This window comes from Schistocerca cancellata, chromosome 1, assembly GCF_023864275.1.
Source record: "Schistocerca cancellata isolate TAMUIC-IGC-003103 chromosome 1, iqSchCanc2.1, whole genome shotgun sequence".
NCBI lineage: Eukaryota > Metazoa > Arthropoda > Insecta > Orthoptera > Acrididae > Schistocerca > Schistocerca cancellata.
The window spans coordinates 106,432,316-106,455,014 of record NC_064626.1 but is presented as its reverse complement, the minus strand read 5'-3'; the positions used below and the strand labels follow the sequence as shown (position 1 = coordinate 106,455,014).

The 22,699-nt window shown below is 37.3% G+C and overlaps 1 protein-coding gene across 2 annotated transcripts in view; it reads left to right on the top strand.

The window, feature by feature from the left end:
- LOC126166549 (protein maph-9-like) overlaps positions 1-19,181 on the top strand; it is a 161,338-nt gene extending 142,157 nt beyond the window's left edge. For both annotated transcript variants that reach the window (XM_049920411.1, XM_049920410.1), the window contains exons 7-8: positions 6,910-7,103; positions 18,642-19,181. In XM_049920411.1, coding sequence (XP_049776368.1) covers positions 6,910-7,103; positions 18,642-18,822 — 375 coding nt within the window. In that variant the 3' untranslated portion in view covers positions 18,823-19,181. The remainder of the gene's footprint in view (positions 1-6,909; positions 7,104-18,641) is intronic.
- The last annotated feature ends 3,518 nt before the right edge of the window (positions 19,182-22,699 follow it).

Here is a 22,699-nt window from a genome sequence, read left to right as displayed (position 1 = left end):
TCCCTCAGTTTTTCGATAAAATGCATGGAATTTTTAATATGAATGTCAGTTTTACCTATATACGGTTGCAACAAAGAAGCAAGATATCTAGCCAGCTCTTGAGTAGGAGCCCCAATGGCACTTACTGTCGGTCTCAATGGGACATTGGGCTTGTGTATCTTAGGTAAACCACACAGTCTATGATGGTAAGCGTCCGTTTTGCAAAGGTATTTTTTATCTTCTGTAGGAATGGAAGAGCTTTTTATTAATCGCAGGGTAGCATTTAACACTTTCATTGTAGGGTCCTTTTTCAGTTTTTTGTAGGTGGTAGGATCCAAGAGGTCACTGATCTTTCTATGATAATCCTCACTCTTCAGCACAACAGCAGCGTTACCCTTATCAGTAGTAAGTACAATAATATTCCTGTCTGCATTAATCTCCCATAACGCCTTCCTTTCTCCTAGGGATAAATTACTGCTGGGTGGCTTGGCTTTACGTAATATCCTTGCTGTCTCCATCCTGATTTCATCGGCAGAATGCGGTAATAACAGACAAATCCCTCCTTCTGTATTGGCAATGATATCTTCCGTGGAAATCTGTGATGGAGTGATAGCAAAATTTTCTCCTTTCGAGAGAACAGAGACTTCCTCCTTGGATAGTTCTTTCCCAGACAAGTTGATAACTGTATGAGAATTGTCTGTAATCAATGTTTCCTGTTTTTTTAAATGCTCAAACTGCTTCTTCTGCTTGTTAGAAGACACTTCGGCGCTAAGTTCCATAGATCTAGATTTAGTGAGACAAACGTGATAGCTAGGACGTCACATTATTACACCCACATGTATAGAGAAGCTATAGAGATCTACAAATATTCCCTGTGATAATATCATGGTGAACTTGGAAATGCTGTATCCAAGATGAAGAACAATTGAAATTTACATTTGCCAACAGATGCACAAATCCATTTGCTTTTGCTTGTAGAATAGACCCATTGACTTGCACATTATTTGATCTCTGCTGCTGAAACAATGTAAGTAAAACTTCTGCAATATCTTTGTGCTCAGATGTTCTTGCTGTTTTGGCTTTTAAGGAATTGTGTTTGAAAAGAGACTGTATTTTCTCTTTGTCCTTGCAAATTGTAGAAACTATTGGGAATGAGATACCCAATTCCTTCACAATGCTGACATTTGTTCCCCCGTTTTCTAATCACTATATTATGTATGACTTTTATTCAGTATTGAATACTTTCCTCTTTTGCAACGTCTTTAAATTGATGCTCATATTGACTATTTAACACACATACTGATTTGAAACCAATTATTAACAGAAAACAAGAGTTTGAAAATAAGTGTTACATTGTTGTCAGTAACAACATAGGTAACAAACAAAAATGAACATTGGACATTATAGCTGAGACATTTCCCCCAAAAATGTAGCTGACAATACATAATTTTATTGAGACTTGACGTTGAGGCTAGATCACACCTGACATAGTAAATTAAGAAACCAAGTTGGTAAAATCCTAAAATAAGGAGTCTCCTTGTGCTGAATTTTGTCAGTCATTCATTTACATTCATTTTGAAAAGTGGTGCCTCCAAATTTTTTATGTGAAAATTCTTAAAGGTGTTTAAATAAACCAAATGTTATTAATGTTCTACATTTTTATTCTTGTTGTCTGCATATTTGCAACCCTCTGTTTATAGAGGGCTCCGAACTGTAGCGTGTAATATAGTGGTGTGTAACGTGACCATCTGTGCATGAGAAAAAAATGTTATAATCGTGTTTCAAATTCTGAGAGTTCACCCACACATGGAGCACCATTTCCTTCAGCACAAAAAAGCCAGAACACACTTGAGCACTGTGACATCTACAACAATCCCATACCTTGGGTTCACTGTCGTTGCTCACCCTCCATACAGTCCCACCTTGGCCCCATCCAATTCAATTTTCATCTGCTTCCAAAACATACTGAATATGCTCAAGGAATTCGCTTTGATGAAGCAGTGCAAGCAGTGGTGAGGTTGTGGCTCCATGAACAAAGTCAAACGATCTAACAACAAATTGTTCTCTCATTGGGAGAAATGAGTTTGTTGCCAGGGTGACTATGTTGAGAAATAAATATATAGATATAAGAATAAAGGTGTAGCATGTTAATAATGTTTTATTTAAAAAGCTGTAAGAATTTTTGTATAAAAAATTGGGGGGACATTACTTTTCATCATGTCCTCATAGGTCCTTCATGTAGATGCATGTGACTTTACAAAGAAAACAGGAATCACAGAGGGTCATCCTAACATTCTGCATCAGAATTGCTTGGGAGAATACAACCTTCATAATATCAGAAGGGTCAACATTCTTTTTGGACTCAGAAATCCACAGACCACCAGGTCAAATAAAGTAACATCCACTAATGTACCATTCATCTAAATGACAGATTTAGGGTTGGGAAGGGGATGGGCAAGTACACTACTTGCCTACGGCACAAAAATCTCTAATGAATTTGTGCTGTCTCTGGGTCATGTTAAATTCTTTGAATGCATTCATGCATCCCAAAAGTGTTATCATCAACATTCTCTACAAAGCAGTCATTGAGAGTGAGATGTTCAGAGATGGACATCCAGCCCAGAACACTTATGAAGATATTTTTGGACGGCATTTCATATTTTCATATGAGGAAGTTAAATACGGCTGTGCATTGATTAGACATATATTTTCACTAAGAAGGTGAAATACCAAATCAAAATATTAGACAATGTATGGTATAGAACACTGTACTTGTGTTTTTCAATAAAACTTTTCTGTGTATATATTCACAAACTCATATTGCTGTATAAAGCAATATTTTGGCCACTCTTGAAGTGGTCTTCATTAGAGTGGAATATTCACACCACCCTGGTGAAGGCCATTTCCAATAGTGGCCAAAACATTGGTTTATAAAACGACATGATGATGCAGTTAGTTACATAGCTAGTAAAGTTTTTTGAAGGCAACAGTAGCCATGGAACCCTAACCTCATGCACTGGTACTGTTCTTTAATTCTGTGTGCCATTTACCACTAAAACATTAGCAAATATGGAAACATTTTATTCAAATGATAGAAAACTCCCTCTAGAGATTACTGCATGTACATCTCATGCCTTCTGCTGGGCTCAAGGATTCTAACACTTTATTGTTGAGTTAAGTGATCAGCTTTTACTACTCAGTGTGGTGACCAGCAGGTGGCCAGGATTTTTATCAAAAATGTGTTAATGATTTCTGAGGGTAGGTGCAATGACTGTTGGATAAAAATCATAAAGTATCACTTCTGGTGGACAGGATGATAAAACTAGCAAAAACCTCTAAAGTCAGTGGCCTCTAAAATCAGTGGTAGCACCTTCTATCATTAGCCCACTGTTATGGGATGGGTCTGATCCAGAGCTCCTGTGGAGACTGGATTATTGATAAACTGAAAACATTTTCACTACTTGACAGCAGCAGCAGCAGTACCAACAACAACAACAATAATAATAATAATGGTTATAACATATTTTGGATGAAGTACCATAGGAAACAACTGTAGTTGAAATAACTGTTCATTACTAGTTTGAGGAAGTTGTTCATTTCAATCTTGTTTTGAGTTTCCATTCTATAAATTATTCAGAGTTTTAAACAAATTAGGTGCATGGACAGATTCTGCTCTTTATTTCAAGAAATGGGAAACACTGTCTGAGAGACGATCAGAAATCAAAAGTAATTTATTCTAATAATGGTAACTGATGACAGCAGAAAACAGTATCGCAATAAATGACTGTTGATTGTTCTCTAATAATGCACCCTTATTGTTTATTTACAAAAACTAGAAATTGGTACCTATATAACCAGATATAGGTATAGTACGAAAATGAAGCATTGTAGGGACTTCAACCATAGAACTTGATTTCATTCAGAACGCTATCTGGTACCTAGCACGCTTGGCTACAAGACTTCCTCACTTAAGACATTTATTAATTTTTTTATGTCTGTGGACCATTCTGTTCAATAGTATTGGATAAGTTTACATGATATGTGAAAAATTAGAAGTTTAAAATATACATAACTACATAAGTACATCAGTAAAATGGCTGATTTCTTCAAAAATATCCTCTGAAATACAAGTATCTACATAAAAAAACAGTGGTATATGTACATAATTATCAAAGATTAAAATCACTTTATGCTTTCTGAAGTTTTTACATATTTGCACAGTTATATATGAAACAATACATTAGTTTTTTACTTCAAGGTACTTTTTAACACTGTATGGAGAATTTTTAATCAAGTGACATGTTAGTCTATTTTTGAAGACAGGCATGTTTTCTATTATCTTCATATAGTTTGGCAAACTGTTGTAAAAAAGGCATCCTGATTTTGTAGGTTCTTTGCAAGTTAATTTGAGTTGATTTCCTTCAATATGATAATCATTTTTATTTCTTGTGTTATAGTTATGGATATCTCTTTGTATCTCTTTGTAACAACGCAGCATGGCTACTTTTTACACAGATAATTTTTTCATGTATGTATAGTGATGCTGTTTTCATTATGTTTAGTTCCCTGAATTTATTTCTGCTGGAATCTGTAGAAGAGTTTTTATTATGCATCTTACAGCATTCTTTACTGGCTCTTTGTACGGGCACATTTGCAGAATCTCCCCACACCATGCATCCGAGTTTGTATGTGTGTGCAACTGTGTGAATGTATATTCTGTAGTTATCTCTGAAGAAGGACATCTTCCAAAAGCTTAGCAACATTACGTAGACAGCTTTGAACAGTGGAATGTGCTTAACTTCCTTATAGAGCCACCTCTCTCACACTAAAATGTCATTCTGAAGTTGTGTTCTTTTTTTACATTAGAATATACCTCACAAATGCAAAACAGTCTAGCGCAGCAAGTTAAATATCTCTATAAGCTTATCATTCATTCTGTACCAGGCAGTTGACTGAAGATTATATGTCAGATACCTGAATCATTTCACTTTGAGCCCAGCCATTTATTCGTGAACTTCATCAATAACGGGCTATTCATGACCCCACCATTGCTCTTATGAAAGAAGAAAATTTTTCATCATCAAAAGGCCAAGACATTGTATGACAATTGTGAGTTTGGTGGATACAACAGTATTGCATAAATGAAGAATCCAGAATGCATGAAGGAACATAACTGTGGTGTGTTTCACAACTGATCCAGGACAGTGAGAAGGTGAACACATCATTGTAAAATCAATTTTTAAACAAAATGCAATTGAAACATGTTACTGCATTTCCCTGATCAGTGGGTACAATTTGGCACCAGCTTTAGGAGACCAGACAACAAATTAAACAAGTAGTACTCAAGGAGTGGTTAGGATTTGCCAAGGAAAATGTCCATCATAACTGTTGAAACATTGAGGTGTGTGTTATCATTGTGGGCAATATGTTCATGAGCAGCTCATGAACAGCTTGGGGAAAAAGCTGTGACTGAGAGCTTTCCTCGTCTGAGCATTCTTTGAGCAACATTGCTCACAAGTGCATCAGCACTCTGAGCCTGAATGTCCCTTTGTCATTACCAGAAATGCTAACAATAGATGGCTCTCATTGAGCAATTCATGAACAGCACATGAGCAACATACACACTTGCGAGTAACTTGCTCAAGAGTTATTCAGACGTGGCTCAGTTTACAAGTGTATACATAACTTTGCATTTTCTGATGAAATGGTATTTTTCTCAGTTAACAATGGTTCAATATAAGTACATAAGTCACAACATGTTCATTTTGACCACAGATATGTCTATGAGTCATCTCGTAGTGATGTGTCTGTGGCGGCATGTGGCTGGATCTCTCTATTTGGACCTGAAGTGCTTCACAGGGTGGTTGCTGGATTCATGCTGTCCAGTAATTATGAGTAATGTCACAATCCCATCAGTTCAATAATTGTATTGTGAGGGAGTAATCTGTTTTCTGAAAGACTAGTTTCCAGAACACATGTTGAGATGGTGCTGTGATTGTCTGCAGAACAGACAAGATTATTATTCCTAGGTGTTCTCCTCACATGTTGATGCATAGAACCCATCAAAAATGTGTGAACAGAAATGAGATGGATGCTACAAGAAAACTGGCCAGACCCCATGCCAAGAAGATGAAGTAATCTTATAAACATTAGGGGAGTAGGTGCCAAGAAATGAGGGATTTATCTCCCTCTTAATAGACTTCCTCACTAAAGTCAAGAGATCTGTGGAAGCATATTAATTGGTGAAGAAATCATGTTCTGCCAGTTTCAGGGCCCAAAACAACTTAACAAGAACTGTGATCTCTTTTCTCTGTTAATTTCAAGTGCTCTACAGATGCAACACAGTATAGCAACAACAGAAGAATATGCAGCTTTGGGTTGGGGTGGGAGGAGTGTTGAATCACATGTAACAAAATGGAAGTTCAGTCTAACCTTTCGACAAACACGCTGAGCTATATACACATTGTACTGTTTTATCCAATGTTGAGGTGATGTATCTTAACAATTTTACATCTTTGACTCCAAGTCAACAAGGTAATTGCAGTTTCCTTATCCACATCATGAGAAATTAAATGCAACAGGGTTCCTTGTGAGTTTTTAAAAGTGTGTGTCCTTATGCTGAGTATCAATAAAATGTTATTCTTTCTATCATGCTCACAATTAAAGGTGTAAATCTTTATGAGCAGTATTGTGTACACTGTTATTTTAGTAGCTCACAGACTACTTGGTGCGAATCTCAAACTTCAGCTCTAGCAACTTTTTTGTGCTGCCAAGTATGTATACTGCATGGAGCTCATTAGGTTTTAATTTTAATTTGCTAATTATTACATAGAATGAGGCACCTCAAATATAGTGATGTCACTTGCATGTTCAACTGATCTGTATTACAACTGACTAATTTTTCCTTTCTTCACTCATGGAAATATTAAGAGTTATCGGGTATGGAAACAACGTGCAGATGAAGCATTCCAAGCAAAGAATAAAGAGGAAGTCATGAAGAGAAGGCAAAAGGCAGCCAAAGAGAGAAAAGAGAAGATGGAAAAGGCGGAGGCAGCTCAGAAGGCATTTTCTGCATGGAAGGCACTTAAGGATACTGAAATCAAAACCCAACAAGAAAGAAACAGGTTTGACAAATTGTTCACATTTGCCTTGCTACTGGCTGAGAACATCAGTGATCATATTGTTTTCCACTGTAAAATTTATTTCATGGCTCCACAAGTTTTGATCATCTAGTCATTATCAATAGCCCAAAAATATTGGTTGGCTGAGTGCTGTGTCAAAACACGCTGGGAATTCATGGAGGCTCCCAGCCCTTTAAAAGGAATCTCTATGAAATGTTGACTGCTGACCAGTTTTGACATAGCCATCAGCCAAGCAATATTTATGGGCTGTTGGTAAAACACACACACACACACACACACACACACACAAACAAGTGTATCCCTTTCTCGTGCACTCTTCACTTATTTGTGTGATTGTGTTATTTATTTTTCTGTATTTATTTTTCCTCCTTTTACTCATTTTTCATTTATTTCTGTCCTTTTTATAGTTAATTCCATTATATAGCACACTTTTTTCCCCTACCAAGATGTAAGTGGTGGGAGGATCTGGTTCTATATTCATGTAGAGACCTGTTTGCTGGACACTGATTAACATTTTCTTTATGAGATCATTCTGCGAAAAGTTGGACCATTACAGAATACGGGGAGTAGCTCACAATTGGTTCACCTGTTACTTTAGCAACAGGCAGCAAAAGGTCATTATTCACAATGTTGATAACGGCTGTGATGTGGGATCTGAGTGGGGTACTGTCAAGTGGAAGGGGGGGGGGAGGGGGGCAGGGATCAGTGTTGGGGCCACTCCTGTTCCTTATTTATATAAATGATATGCCCTCTAGTATTATGGGTAACTCTAAAATATTTCTGTTTGCTGATGACACTAGCTTGGTAGTAAAGGATGTTGTGTACAACACTGGCTCGGTTTCAAATAGTGCAGTACATGACCTCAGTTCTTGGCTTGTACAAGATAAAGTAACATTCAATCACAGTAAGACTCAGTTTTTACAGTTTCTAACACACAATTCAACAAAACCTGACGTTTTAATTTCACAGAATGAGCATATGATTAGTGAAACTGAACAGTTCAAATTTCTAGGTGTTCAGGTAGATAGTAAGCTGTCATGGAAAGCCCATGTTCAGGATCTTGTTCAAAGACTTAATACTGCCATTTTTACTATTCAAATGGTATCAGAAGTGAGTGATACTTTGACACGAAAATATGTCTACTTTGCTTATTTTCATTCACTTATGTCATATGGTATTATATTTTGGGGTAACTCTTCCCATTCTACAAGGATATTTTTGGCTCAGAAACGGGCAGTTCGGGCAATAAGTGGTGTGAGTTCATGAACCTCTTATCGACCTCTGTTCATGAGTCTGGGTATTTTGACACTGGCCTCTCAATATGTATATTCCTTATTGTCATTTCTTGTTATCAGTGTTTAGTTTATTCCCAAGAATAAGCAGCTTTCACTTGGTTAATACTCGGCAGAAATCAAACCTGCATTTGGATCGGACTTCCTTAACTCTTGTGAAAAAAGGTGTGCGGTATACTGTTGCATCCATTTTCAATAACCTGCCACCCGAATTCAAAAATCTTAGCAGTAATCCACATGCTTTCAAATCAAAACTGAAGAGTTTCCTCATGGGTCACTCCTTCTATTCTGTAGAGGAGTTCCTTGAAAAATTAAGCTGATTCTTATTGTATTGCTGATAGCGTTTACTTAAACTTATGGACTGACTTTTTTCAGGTTCATGAACATTTATTTTTATCTGTTATTACTTTTATGTTGTAATTTCATGTACTGACACGTTCCATGACCTTGGAGATTTGCTCCTCAATTTGGTCCTATGGAACTTGATGTGTAAATAAATAAATAAATGTATTCACATGGAACAGTCAAGATTCCCATAGATTTGGACAACTCAAAACTGTGAGATCTATTGCCACTTTTTATTATTATTATTCATACAGCCTTTGTTTGTACATTCTGCTCACTTGTTCCCCAGAAAGTTATGCTGTAATGAATTACAGAATGGACATACGCAAAATATGTTGTTCTAGCGTCCGGTTTAGCTGTAACTCAGTGGGTATTCTGAAATCTAAATCTTAGCTTTATTCTCATTGTTATTTTCATTTCCAGTCTTATATTTAGCATGTTTGTCTTGATGTGACGTTCTGGTTACCTTCCTGTTCCCTTCACATTTATTTTTTCTCATATTTTTTGCTTTTTTCTGGCAGTTCCTCCACAAAGAAATTACTCATTTTATCAGCCAAGAATTTATAATTGTTAGCTGCTTTATGCTGGTGCTGGCTGCACATTTGTTGTCCTAACTTTAGTGTCTGGCAAGTAAGTACATTTTATTCAATGTGTATCACATCATGTAGTTTCATACTGAATTAATTCATATTATATTAATTTTAGATAATATGAGCACATAATGTGCACTGTTTGATATGGGTTCCTCTTTTTTTTTTTTTTTTTTTTTTTTTTTTTGTGAAGGGGGACAAAAAGATCTCTTTCTTTTATAAATTGTCTGTGTGGTGGTTGTTGATTTCTTCAACAAGACTCAATGCTACTCTGATCTAAATGATAATAACCCTTATAATTTTAAGACACAGCAATGAAAAGTTTAACTCAAACCCTGCACTTTTATGCAATCTTTTTCATAATTCTCACTATAATTTAGGAATTATTTAATTATATTAACAAATATGTGATTAAACAACAGAAAGAAACTGTAACTGCCTTGACTACCGCATAAATCTGAATGGACTTTCAGCACTAGTTGTGCTTTCATTTACATAAAAATGCAATTAATGCTGAAATTCTGTTCAAATCATACACTGCAGTTGCAGATGTCCTGTGTCATAATGTCTAAAATAGATCTGTTCACAAAATGAAAGAAAAACAGTAGTTGCCCAAAGAACATACAAATTGTGAAGTTCATAAAGTATATTTGCTTAATGAAGACAGTGTCAGAGAACCATATCAAAGAGATTAAACAGATATCTGTAGCAGACAGATAAGACATTGAGCAGGAATATAAGGAAAACAATAATGAATGCTGATGATGAAGAAGATAAGAAGAAAGATACATTGGAGAGGGGCCTCAAAATCTAGTCACCTGGCCTTGGAGCAACCATAAAGCTCAAACAATAAGCTCATCTTGAATGGCTTAAGGCCCCAACAGAAGAAAACAACAGATTTACAAACAGAAGAGGTACATTGCTAAAAAAAGATGGTAAAAGATGGCCACCAAGAATCTTGGAAACAGTTTGTAAGTATAATTGAAGATATCATCCACAGAAGACAAGCACTAGCCTGTAAGACAATGAAAATACTTAACAAAGCAGACAGAGAAACAGTACAGATAAATAACATAGAACAGAAGCTATGAATCAAACACTACTAATGCTTTTGGCATTCAGACAGGCAGAGAGAAAATGGTGAAATAGTATATATAGATTCGCAAGATGTGGGTGACATATACACAGAAGAGGTGACAGAGCCTATGATGGTTTTGAAAAACAGGAAAACTGTCAGGCATGAGCAGCATCAACATTGAACTCCTGAAATACAGTGAAATCTCTCTCCACCTGAAACTGTTAAATCTATTCAATACGTGTTGGAAGGAAGTGTCATAAATACTAACAAAGGGGCTGGCCAGTACTTACGTCAGCTCAGTACAGCCGATAGATACACAAAAAACAGAACCGAAAATTTACGTTCCTAGCTTTCGGAACAAATGTTCCTTCATCAGGGAGGAGAGAGAGGAAAGAAAGGGAAGAAGGGAAAGTAGATTCAGTTACTCACAACCCAGGTTATGAAGCAACAGGGAAAGGAAAATACTAAAAATACTTTGTTAGTATTTGTTTCACATCTTTATATGAGATTTTCCATTAATCGTAAAGAAGTGTCATACTAAGATCACAGCACCAGCAAAAGTTATATCACTGTATAAAAAAGGAGATAGAAGTAACTGTCAGAGTAACAGATGGATTAGCTCAATGGATATAACATACAAGGTTTACACCAGGATCCTGAACAGCAGATTTAAAAGTAATATCAGAGTGCTTATTAAATGAAGAACAAACAGGTTTACACATGCAACATTTGTGATGAAATGATAATTGAACTGATGTACCAATAGGTCTCTCAACACTTGTGGATGGAAATCGATTAAAAACTTGCAGAATTTAATTAAGAAACCCACTTAGCATTTGTTGATCTGGAAAAAGCATGTGATAAAGAAAAGAGGGTAACCACACCACAACAAAGACAAGAGGGTACCCATACCATTTAATACACACATTAAGAAGACCATATAAGAACACAATAGTCGCTTTAGATACAGAGAGCTAGCCGCACCTTTCACCACTAACAGGACCTATCATTACTAACATGCTACAACATGACTATATCCACAAATAAAACTAAAACAGTGGCTTTTATAGGACAAGACCCTATAAGAACAAAAATAGCAGTAAATAATATATTAGTAGAACAGGTTGGCCACTTAATTATCTGGTATATGATTACACATATGAGTATGACAAAGATACAGACAAAAATGTAGCAAAATTTGGAAACATATCTGGAAAAATATACAGATACTTTAGAACCAAGACATAAAAAAAATTCATGATGTTTTATAAAGTAATGGCCTTCCACATTACTCTACATAGTGGGTCATGGGTCAGTTACAAACCACACAAAAATGTAAGAGCCAGGCATCTTAAATGTGATTTATTAGGGCTGTGAAATGCTGTACCAGAGTAGATGGATTAAGAACTACTGGCATTAGGAAGGCATTTAAACATATTTAACATAAGAAATGAAACTAGAGGCAACAGAAGAAAATGAAGTGAATGTCTGGGCAGAATGAACAGGAGCAGACTAGATTACAAAGTTATAAATTATAATCCCATAGGCCAAAGAAGTGTGGGAAGACTATGGAGTAATGGGCAACACAACAGGCCTGCGTAGGCCTAATACTTTAGCTGCAGAAGAAAATAATTTCTGAGACAATATTAAATGGATAGATTCCTACTCACTACATAGAAGAAGCACTGAGCACCAGACAAGCACATTGAAAGAAAGTTGTTAGATAATATCAGCTATTAATCCTAGTTCAGACATAGGAAAACACACCCACTTTCATAAATGCACAAGTCACACATTCATGGCCACTGCTTCCAGGTTCTATATGTTGTCACTTCTCATAGGGGATTTTGGGAAAGGAGGAATAAGTAAAATCCCTTACATTGTATGCTAGCAGCCACTGCACACAACACCAAGTTACTGTGCCTGTGTAGTACTGTTCAAGTATTTGAATAAATCAGTATGGATCCATCTACATAGTTCAGAAAAGCTGGTATTGGGGAAGGGGATGGAGGATGGTCCAGATGGCACACATTGTGAAAGATCCACTGAAATCAGGTGCATTGTGTTCAGCAGTGCATTCTGATATAGGGTTGTCAACTCTGCTTTGGGCTACAGTTTGGTGCCACTCAGGTGGACAACTGGTTGTTGGTCATGCCTACATAAAAACCTGTGGAGAAATTGCAGCTGAGTAGGTACAGTATTTGGTGTGGCTGCTTTGACAGGTGGCCCTGCTACTGGTGAGATAGAGTAAGCCTCTGATGGGACTAGAATAGGATATGATGGGTGGATGTATTGGACATGTTTTACACCTGGGTCTTCCACAGGGATATGCCCCATGGGGCAATGGGTTGGACATGGGTGGGGGTTAATGATGGATCAAGACTGCGTAGATTGCTTGGGCAGTAGAGTACCACTTCAGTATGGCTGGAAAGGAATGTGGGTAGGATATTTCTCATTTCAAGGCATGATCAGAAATAGTTGAAGCCACAGTGGAGGATTTTGAAAAGTCCAATATGATATTTAGTAATGATGGGAGGGGGGGGGAGGGTGCTCCTTTGCAGCTGGTTCTTGGGAATGGTGGGAAGAGTAGAGATGTTAGAGGTGCCTGAGAAAATGGGGGTGGGAAAATTGTCGGCAGACAGGGTTTGGGGAATAGTGCTAGTCTGTGAAGACCTTCAGCATATGAGCAACAGAATTCTCATCACTGCAAATGTGACATCCATAGGTGGCGAGACTGAATGGGTGTAAATTTTTTGATGTGGAAGGGATGACAAATGTTAAAAAGCAGATACTATTGATGCTTAGCTGTCTTGATATGGACAGAAGAATGGATGGAGGCATCACAGAGGTGGAGGTCAACATCCAGAAAGCAGACACATTGGGTTGAGGAGGACCAGGTGAACTGTATGGGAGAGAAGGTGTCAAGGCTGTGGAGGAATGAGGGTAGGGTGTCTTGACACTGGGGCAATATTGCAAAGATATCCTCAATGAATGTGAATCAGACAAGGAGTTTGGGGTTTCGAGAGGCTAGGAAGGTTTCCTCTAAATGGCCCAGGTTGATATAGGAGAGTGCCAAGCATGTTCCCATGGCTATTCTGCAGATTTGTTTATATATCTTCTCCTCAGAAGAGAAGTAGTAATATGTGAGGATGTGATTAGTCAGTGGTATAAGGAATGAAGTGGTGATTTTGGAGAAAGAAGGATATTGGGAGAGGTAGTTTTTAGTAATGGTAAGGACAAGAAAATGAGGGATGTTAGTGTACCAGGAGTTGGTGTCAACAGTGACGAGCAAGGATCCAGGTGGTAGTGGGAAAATGGTGAAGAGCTTATGAAGTGGGTCATATCTTTAATATGGGAGGCTAGTCTGTGGGCAGCTAGTTGGAAGTGCTGGTCAGCAAGAGCAGAGATCATTTTGAAAGGGACTCAGTAACCATCTACAATGGGGCAACCAAAATTGTTGAGGTTATGGATTTTGGGAAGCATGTAGAATGCTGATGGGCAGTGGTCAGTGGGTTGAGAATGGAGATGGATTCAGGGGAGAGATTTCACGACTTATCTACTTCTGAGGTACGATCATGGTGGCAGGGCTTATAGGTGGAGGAATCAGTCAATTGGTGGATGCTTTCTCTAATGTAATTGCTATGAGTCTCCACAGTGTTGGTGGAGCCTTTGTCTGCAGGGAGGGTGACTGAACCAAGGTATGTCTCGAGGTTGCGGATGGCTGTTCTTTCTTTCACTGAAAGGTTTGTTTTCCTGTAAACAAACCTGGGGAAGGATGGTGAGACCAACTCTCCCCCTCACCCATCAAACTCCCCCCTGGTTATCTTGAAGCAAAGCCTTACCTCCAATGTGGCCTTGCCCTCCTTCCACAGATCATGATGAATCACCTAACAGAATCTGAACCTGACAGAAGGCATCCGACAGCTGTCTGATTCCTTCATATACAAGCCCTGCCTTGTGTCAACCATGTTTAAATATTCTCTATGTATAATAAGACAGGAGAGTTCAGCATTCATATAAGTGGCAAAGACTCCTATCCTGTTATGCACATGGACTACATAAACATGTTTGACACAAGACAGTGTCCTCTTAAAAGGAATGATATACACTGATGTACTTTGCAATGAACTCTCACTTGAAAATGACACAGTAAAGTAAAGCAGTCATCAACCCAAAGATTGTTTTGAGGACCACAGTGGTTTACTTGGCATGGTCCTGTTGGAGGTGATGTGCCTTACCTTCCTCTGACTTTTGAGCTGACTTGCCTAGCCAGTTATAGGGGGCCTGCAACTCGGCATTTGTCACATCAATAAATACTAAGAATGGCACATTAGGCCCAAATCATGAACATGGTGAATAAATACATTAAATAAGAAGCCATGTGGAAAATATTACCCTTTCTAAATTACTGCAGGTCTATGGACACAAACAAAATAATCTGAGATCACTCTCATATAATGGGGTCACCTCTGATAGTGTATCTGCAGTGACAAGAATTCCCTTTTCCAGTATGCTGGTCTCATTCAGGCCTTCACAGAAAGATACTGTCCTCTGAACCTAGTCTACATACAAATTTCCCACCCCATACTCTCAAACACCCCTAATCCTCTCATCACCCTGAAGAACCAGCTGAAAATGAACACCCCTTTCATTACCCAATATCATTCCAAACTGGAAACCACATCCTATGCCAGGGCTTTGGCTATTTGTGATCTTGGCTGAAAATGAGGAACATCCTATCTACTGTTCTACCCATTCCTCCCAATGTGGTATTCTGTTGCCCACCTAATAAATGCAGTATCCTGGCCGTTCCCAATGTCACACATGCTCCCAATTCCTTATCACACAGCTCATATCTCTGTGGAAGACCACAGCCTTATACTATACCATCAGAAGCATGCCCACCTGTTAAAGCAGCCATGTCATGTACCTACTCTGAAGCAATTTTCCACAGCATTTTATTTTGGAATGACCACCAACCAGATGTCCTCTGAAATGAATGGACACCACCAAACTGTGGCCAAGGTTGACCACTAAATGGTGGTAAATGCTGTTGAACACAATGTTCTTGATTTCAATTGCTGCTTCATAATCTGTGCCATGTAGTTCTGTTGTGTGCATAGTTCCGCGTAGTCAGCGCGTACACAACTTTCCCACTAGAGCGCGCCCCGCTAAGCACAACAGCGCAGGCGCAGCGCTTGTCCGTATCTGCACTATGAGATGGCTCTGCCTTAGAGACGGACCAAATTCTGTTCTGCCGATCCGCATATTAATATGTAACGCAGCCAATGAGATTGCTGCTAACATAGAACCTTTTCTCCTCGCGTATCACACTCGCGCAGTGATACCTGAACACGCGAGGTATTATAACGAGTGTACAGACCTCCAATCAGTCAGTCTGCATTTGCCTGCATTAGTCTGTACCAGTCTGCATTTGTCTGTGCCAGTCTATAGTCAAGTTTCAGTCTGCGCCTAATAAGATTATCATATTCGTGTACATAGCCATGAAGAGAAATGTATAGACACTGTCAAGTATCAGAGATATGTGAGAATAAGATTAACGTACCAAGACCAAAGGAACTTCAGATTGTCAATTGTAAATAGCATCCAGAATCAAGTTACGTGAGGTTTATGCTTGTTACTATTTTAATAAATGTGTGTGAAAATTAATCAAGTTCTATTTAAAGTTGGTCACCGTCAATCTGCTACTCTAAGCGTGCAAGTGGCATTCCTATCGTCTGACCTAACAGCAGAAGATAAACACGCCACGATAAGACCACGAACCATATTGCTGACACTCGCCTACTTCGTTAGAGCGAGAAGTCAAATAATCTGATGGTGTGTGTACCGAAGGTCTTACAGTACGCACACCACAGGTTCCATACCCCAACGCCAGATTTTCTGAACTACGTAGGTGAGTGACATTCTTACATCCTTCATTGCCGAAATGCTCCTGGTCTCAATCTCCATTAGCCCCCAGCCAAACACCCACCCCACCCCACCCCACCCCACCCCACTGTACTGTACCCTACCCCACCTTACCCTGCCCTGCCCTGCCCCAGGACCCTAACTACACTCATCCTGCACCGACACCCTCTTCCCAGCATTTTCCCCTTCCTCTGTTCTATCACCCCCTTGCAAGTGGAGTGCACAAATTTACAAGTGCCAGTGTCCCTGTCACACTCTTTTTCCATGAACCTGCTGGCTCTCTCTGAGCTGTCAGTTACCCTTCCCTCCCTCTCATTCCCCACTTCTTTCTCCACTTTCCCACTCCAACCAACACAAACCCTTACCCCAGTCAACATGCAGAACTGCAATCCTGGCATTGTCTCTTCAGCCAGCATGGTGTATCTGTATGTTCATATGTATCCTCTAGATCAAAAAAGGATACTTCTGGAAGTTAACAAAGATTTCAGATATGTTTATGTGCCTGTCACTGACAGAATGCCTCTACTAATCTGTGAATTGCTGCCTTTACTCCTAAATAATTTATGTTCTACAAAGCTTTCATTACCGAATCTTAGTTATAAATTTTCCATGTGGTACAATGTCAAACACCTTTCAGAAATCTAGGAGACAGGCTCTGCCAATTCACTTTCATCTACTACTGCAAGACATTCTTACAAAAGACTTCCCTCTCCCCCCCCCCCCCCCCCCCCCCAAAAAAAAAACAATGCTAAGTCTTTGAGAGAGACTTCTGTTCCTCCAAGATCATTATAATGCTCGATTTTAGAATATGCTTTAAGATTTTAAAACAGGCAATAATGGGAGATACTGGTCTGTAATTCTGCAAAACATATTTGCTCTTATAGTAAACATGACTGACCTGCATTCTTTTCCCGTCATATGAGGTTATTTATTTACTGCAGATGAGGTTTTTGATAAACAAAAGTAATAATTGGGACTTCTGGTGCTGTATATTGAATTCAAAATCAGCCAGCTATACCCAGGGCCTGGTGCTTTGCTTGATTTTAGTAGTCACCTTTTTTTTTCAATAAAATTTCAATTTCAGTTGATAGATTCCATTGGTTCTGACATGAATAATTTACTTCACCTAGCAGCAACCCAAGCTTTAGATTGCTCCCAGGATGACCTCTTCCATATGATGGACAATTCTTCTTGGAATAGATCCTGTGTGCATTTTGTATTTGTTCCCTTCCAATTACACTATATATATAATGCATGTAATATTTGACCTGTCTACCCATCTGTGTCAAATGGTATTATATTTTAAGGGAATTTCTCAGTACGAGCTAAGCCCAAAAGCATGTAACATGAATGATTTTTGTTGTGAATTGAAGTGTGTTGTGGAAATATGTTCAAAGTATTAAGTATACTAACTAATGGTTTTTGTTATGGTGAGTCCTTAAGAAAATTAACTGTGAATAACGTACAGCTCTTTTAACCAATGGCTTAGTTCAAACATTCAGTATGAAGAATAAGAACAATCTGCACAAAGACTTAAACATCACTCATTTGAGTCAAAAAAGATGTCAGTTATTCCAGGAACACATATTTTCAGTACCTGGTCAGAAATCAAGAATAATTTAATGAATTATAATTTAAAATTTAAGAGGAACTTAAAGGTAGCCAACCCTTTCTATTCCATCAATACTTTTCTTAGCAGTTTCAACTGATGTGAATATTGTTAGTAATATAACATAACTTGAATGCTGTGTAGTATTCAACTAATGTGTACTTTAACTGCAGGAATGTGATCAATAAAAGTAAACATGATACATCATCATTCTGTGTATGTTACACCTACTGTATCAGTCTATTAATCTGTAAATGAAAATTAGTGTTTTTAGTTGCTCCATATTTTTGAAGGCCTGTGCTATGAATACTAAATCTAAGCACATTAAGTCTTGTGTAAAATATCTGTAGAGGGGTGAGTTGCATAAGATGTAAAACTCTTTCATTTGTGAATATTTCAAGATATTGAAACAGGGTTTTTGCAACTATTAATAAATGAATTAAGAGCATTAAGCATAAAACAAAATTATGTGCCTCGCAATTTCTTAAACTGTTTAAGAAATAAAAAAGATGTTATACTGTATGTGTCTCATCCTGTATATTATATTCCTTGATATGTTTCGTAGCCATGAGAATATGTCCACTATTGGTGCATGGAAGTATAAAATATCTGATGTAAAATGGTGGAACACTTTCATAGCATACAGACATATTCTACAAATTGCAATAACCATTCCAGGCGACGTAACCGAGTCAAGATACAGAGAGAACAGATGCGTGCCACAGAAAGACTGTACCAGGCAGAACAGGCATTTGAAGACTGGCTGGAGAGAGTGGAACATAGGAAAAAATTTGGCCGATCAGGTCCTGTTTCACCTGTACCATGGAATCCAGGTGGAGGGCCAATACAACTAACATAATTTATTTAGTGGTATCAGGTTAAGAACATATCAGAACCATTTCTCCAACAGAAATTTTATTTGAAAAATTTTAAAAAAATTAAGAATAAATTTATGATTTTTCTGTTATGTTAATGTTGTTTTTTAAGTTCATTCCTAATTTCTTTGTTGCCAGAAAAACGATCATTTCTGGGATCATAATGAGATTCCTATTTAAAGAAGAGAAATGTAGGAATTCATTGGAAGCATCTTTCAGTTATAACAATATCTTTCATTCATTTCTTAGCATAAAATATGATCTCATACATGTCTTTTTCTTTTTACCAACAATATTAGCAGACTGTATGTGGAATTTCTAAAAATACTGAAATCTCATATTTTGTAATGATATTGAGATATATTATCAGTTTTGTAAATTGTAATTTTTCTGTTATGTTAATATTGTTTTTATGATTATTCTTATTGTCTTTGTTGGCGGACAATAAATTTTTAAATACTGAGGGTCTGCTCTTCAAATCTCTCTCTCTCTCTCTCTCTCTCTCTCTCTCTGTGCTGACATCTGCATTTCTCAGTGAATAACCTGAAATTACTATCCTGCCATTGATCTATATTTTTTAGTTTACAAACAAATAGATACAAATTTTGCAGTCTCGAGCTAAGACTTTCTTAGATGTATTAGGCTCATGTCACCATGTTTGAACGCAAGTAAAATAGATCTTTGTTCATACATTTTCTCGGTTCTTTTCCCATTCCTGACCATGACCAGTTGGTCACTAGCACATGTTCTGTTCACAATTTACACTTAAATAATCCTTTTCTGGTATTTCATTCTTGCATTTATCCACTTCACATGATGTTACATGATCCATCTTTTACAGATATATAAATTTAAACCATTGAATTATGTTCACAGTTAATTATGACACATGCTTTGCTTCTGTGATACTCTGATGAACTGACTGGGAAGCCAATGACTGGAAGTAATTCTTTTCTAGTCACAAAGTGGCAGTCTGCTTAGATAACATTTGACCAGAAGAGGTAGCATGTCCTTTAATCAAAAGTATTTTGTATTATTCTAAACATGATGTAAATAGACCAGTTGTATATTTCATGGGGAATAGATTATGTACATTCCAGTTTGTGAAAATTGCATCATAATGGAAGAAGCCTCAGAAGCGACCATCAGATGAAGATACTGAGCTCAGTAGCAGACTTCATGCTACCCCAAATAGAAAGTGGTGGGTGCAATTTAAGACACCTGCAAATGAATCCTGTCAGTTACAGGATTCCCAATGCCAAAGACTATAACGACTTGTAATATTTTTGGACATTTCGTAGCGTCACAGTTTTAGAACAAAGTACTGATTGCCAAACTGTCATTGATTGCAAAGAACAATGTAGCACTCTGCTGTGATATACATGGTTTAAATGTTTCATTGGAAATTTCTTGTAAGTAATTTTTGATAAAATTAGTGTGTGAAGTTCAGTGTTTCTTTCAGAATACAAGAATATATAACTGCAAATAATCAAACAACTAAATATAAAAAGTAGGTATGTGTTAAGTTTTTGGGGCTACATATATATCAGAAGCAAACCTGGCAAACACACACACACACACACACACACACACACACACACACACACACACACACACACACACACACAAACTTAATCAAGTTAAATGTTTTCATTCAGGTACATGAGTAATACACATGATAACAGCAAAAGGGGTTTAAAAGTAAAAATAATTAGTTAATTGTGCATGTTTCAAATCATAATAAGTTGAAGAATCTTTCTTTGTGAACTTGTTGTTGTGGTCTCCAGTCCAAAAACAGGTTTGATGCAGCTCTCCATGCTAGACTGTTCCATGCAAACCTTTTCAGTTCTGCAGAACTACTGCAATGTACATTTATTTGAACCTCTTTCTGTATTCAAGACTTGCTCTTCTTCTATAATTTTTAACCCTCACACTTTCTTCAATTATCATATCAATGCATCAGGATGTTTCCTATCAACCAATCATTACTTTTAGTCAAGTTGTGCCATAAATCTCTTTTTTCCCCTTCTTAATTCAGTATCTCTTCATTAGCATTATTTGATCTACCCGTCTAATATCCGGCAAACTACTGTAACATCACATTTCAAAATCTTCAGTTCCATTCTTGTCTTAACTGTTTATCATCTGCATTTCATATTACATACAATTGTACTCTCCAAACCATACTTTCAGAAAAGACTGTTCGATGTTAACCTCTTGCTGTACTTTGACAAGTCCAACTTGTGGAAACCAATGTGGGCCAAACGTAAACATCACGTCACACTCGTGAGAACAAGATTTACGCCAAACTTTTATGTGTCAGATATGGCTCTATTTGATATATACACTATCCAAGAAACAATACACAGTCAGAGAAAGGAAATATGTTGATTACCAAATAAACATAGCAGAGGTAATGATAAAAATTGTCCAATTGCCAGTCTACAAAACCAATACTAGGTGAAACACCTCTTCGATTCCAAGTGCAATATTGAGCCCATTTCTCAAAACATATTGATCTTTGATTCAATGACAAAAAAAGTATAAGGCAGTTTGCATGAATCACAAAGTACAAATTGAAACGATGTGGGAATGCATGTAGTGTAAACTGGCATTACATCTACTGCAGTGCTTTTGAAACTACCATGCCATGCAGGACTACTAATTTTTAGAGTTGTAGGTGTTTTCCTGCTAGAAATTTGTTCAAGGGGAGCATTTGTTCATGTAATTACAGTTTTGTTGATAATATCAAGATTTAGGCATATTATTACAATCCTTTTGAAGAAGCTACACCTGGAGACACCCATGAAGATTATAGTTTCTACTAAAGTACTGTTTATGTGTAAAAATTTACAGTTTTATTTTGAAGTGTTGTTTGAAATATTCTATTACAAGAATATGTATAAATAACGAACAAGAATTAGATCAGTGTTACCATCTACAAGAGTAGCACCACTGGAAACAAATACACATGTAGCTACATAACAGGAAACTGCACACTGGCTTGTATTGCGAGTCTCTCATGAATCATGCCGGCTCGTTTCATACATGTCATCCCCAATCAATTGGGCATGGATTTCATCCAACTAAGTGGTACAGCAAGAAGTTAACGATCTTCTATTTTTCAGAAACAGTTTTTTTGCTGCTGCCAATCTCTATTTTATATTTTCTGTACTTTGACTATTGTCACTTACTTTGTTGCCCAAGTAGCAAAACTCATCTACTACTTTTAGTGTTTCATTTCCTAATCTAGTTTCCTGAGCATTGCCTGATTTACTTTGACTATGTTCCATTAACCGTGTTTTAATTTTATTGATATTTATCATATAATCCCTTCCCAGAATATTATCCATTCCATTCTTCTCTTCTTCTAAGTCCTTTGGCTTTGTCATTGTCAAAACCTCTCACCTTAGTTTCCTTTACTGCTTGCTGAGTGTACGAATTGAAAAACATTGGGTACAGGCTATAACTGTGTCTCATTCTCTTCTTAATTTCTGCTCCCCTTTCATGTCCTTCAACTCTATGTACAAGCTGTAGCTAAATTTTCTGCTCTCTCTTTTTCATTCCTATTACATTCAGAATTTTAAATGCTACAGTCCAGTCAATATTGTCAAGAGCTTTCTCTAAATTCTACAAATGCTATAAATGTAGGTTCACGTTTCCTCAGTCTAACTTCTAAATTATATCATAGGGTCAGTGTTGTCTCATATGTTCATACACTTTACCAAAACACAAACTGATCCTCCATGAGGTGAACTTTTACCAGTTTTTCCATTCTTCTGTAAATAACTCATGTATATATTTTGCAATGTGACATATTAAACTGATTGTTCAGTAACATTCACACCTGTTAGTACCTGC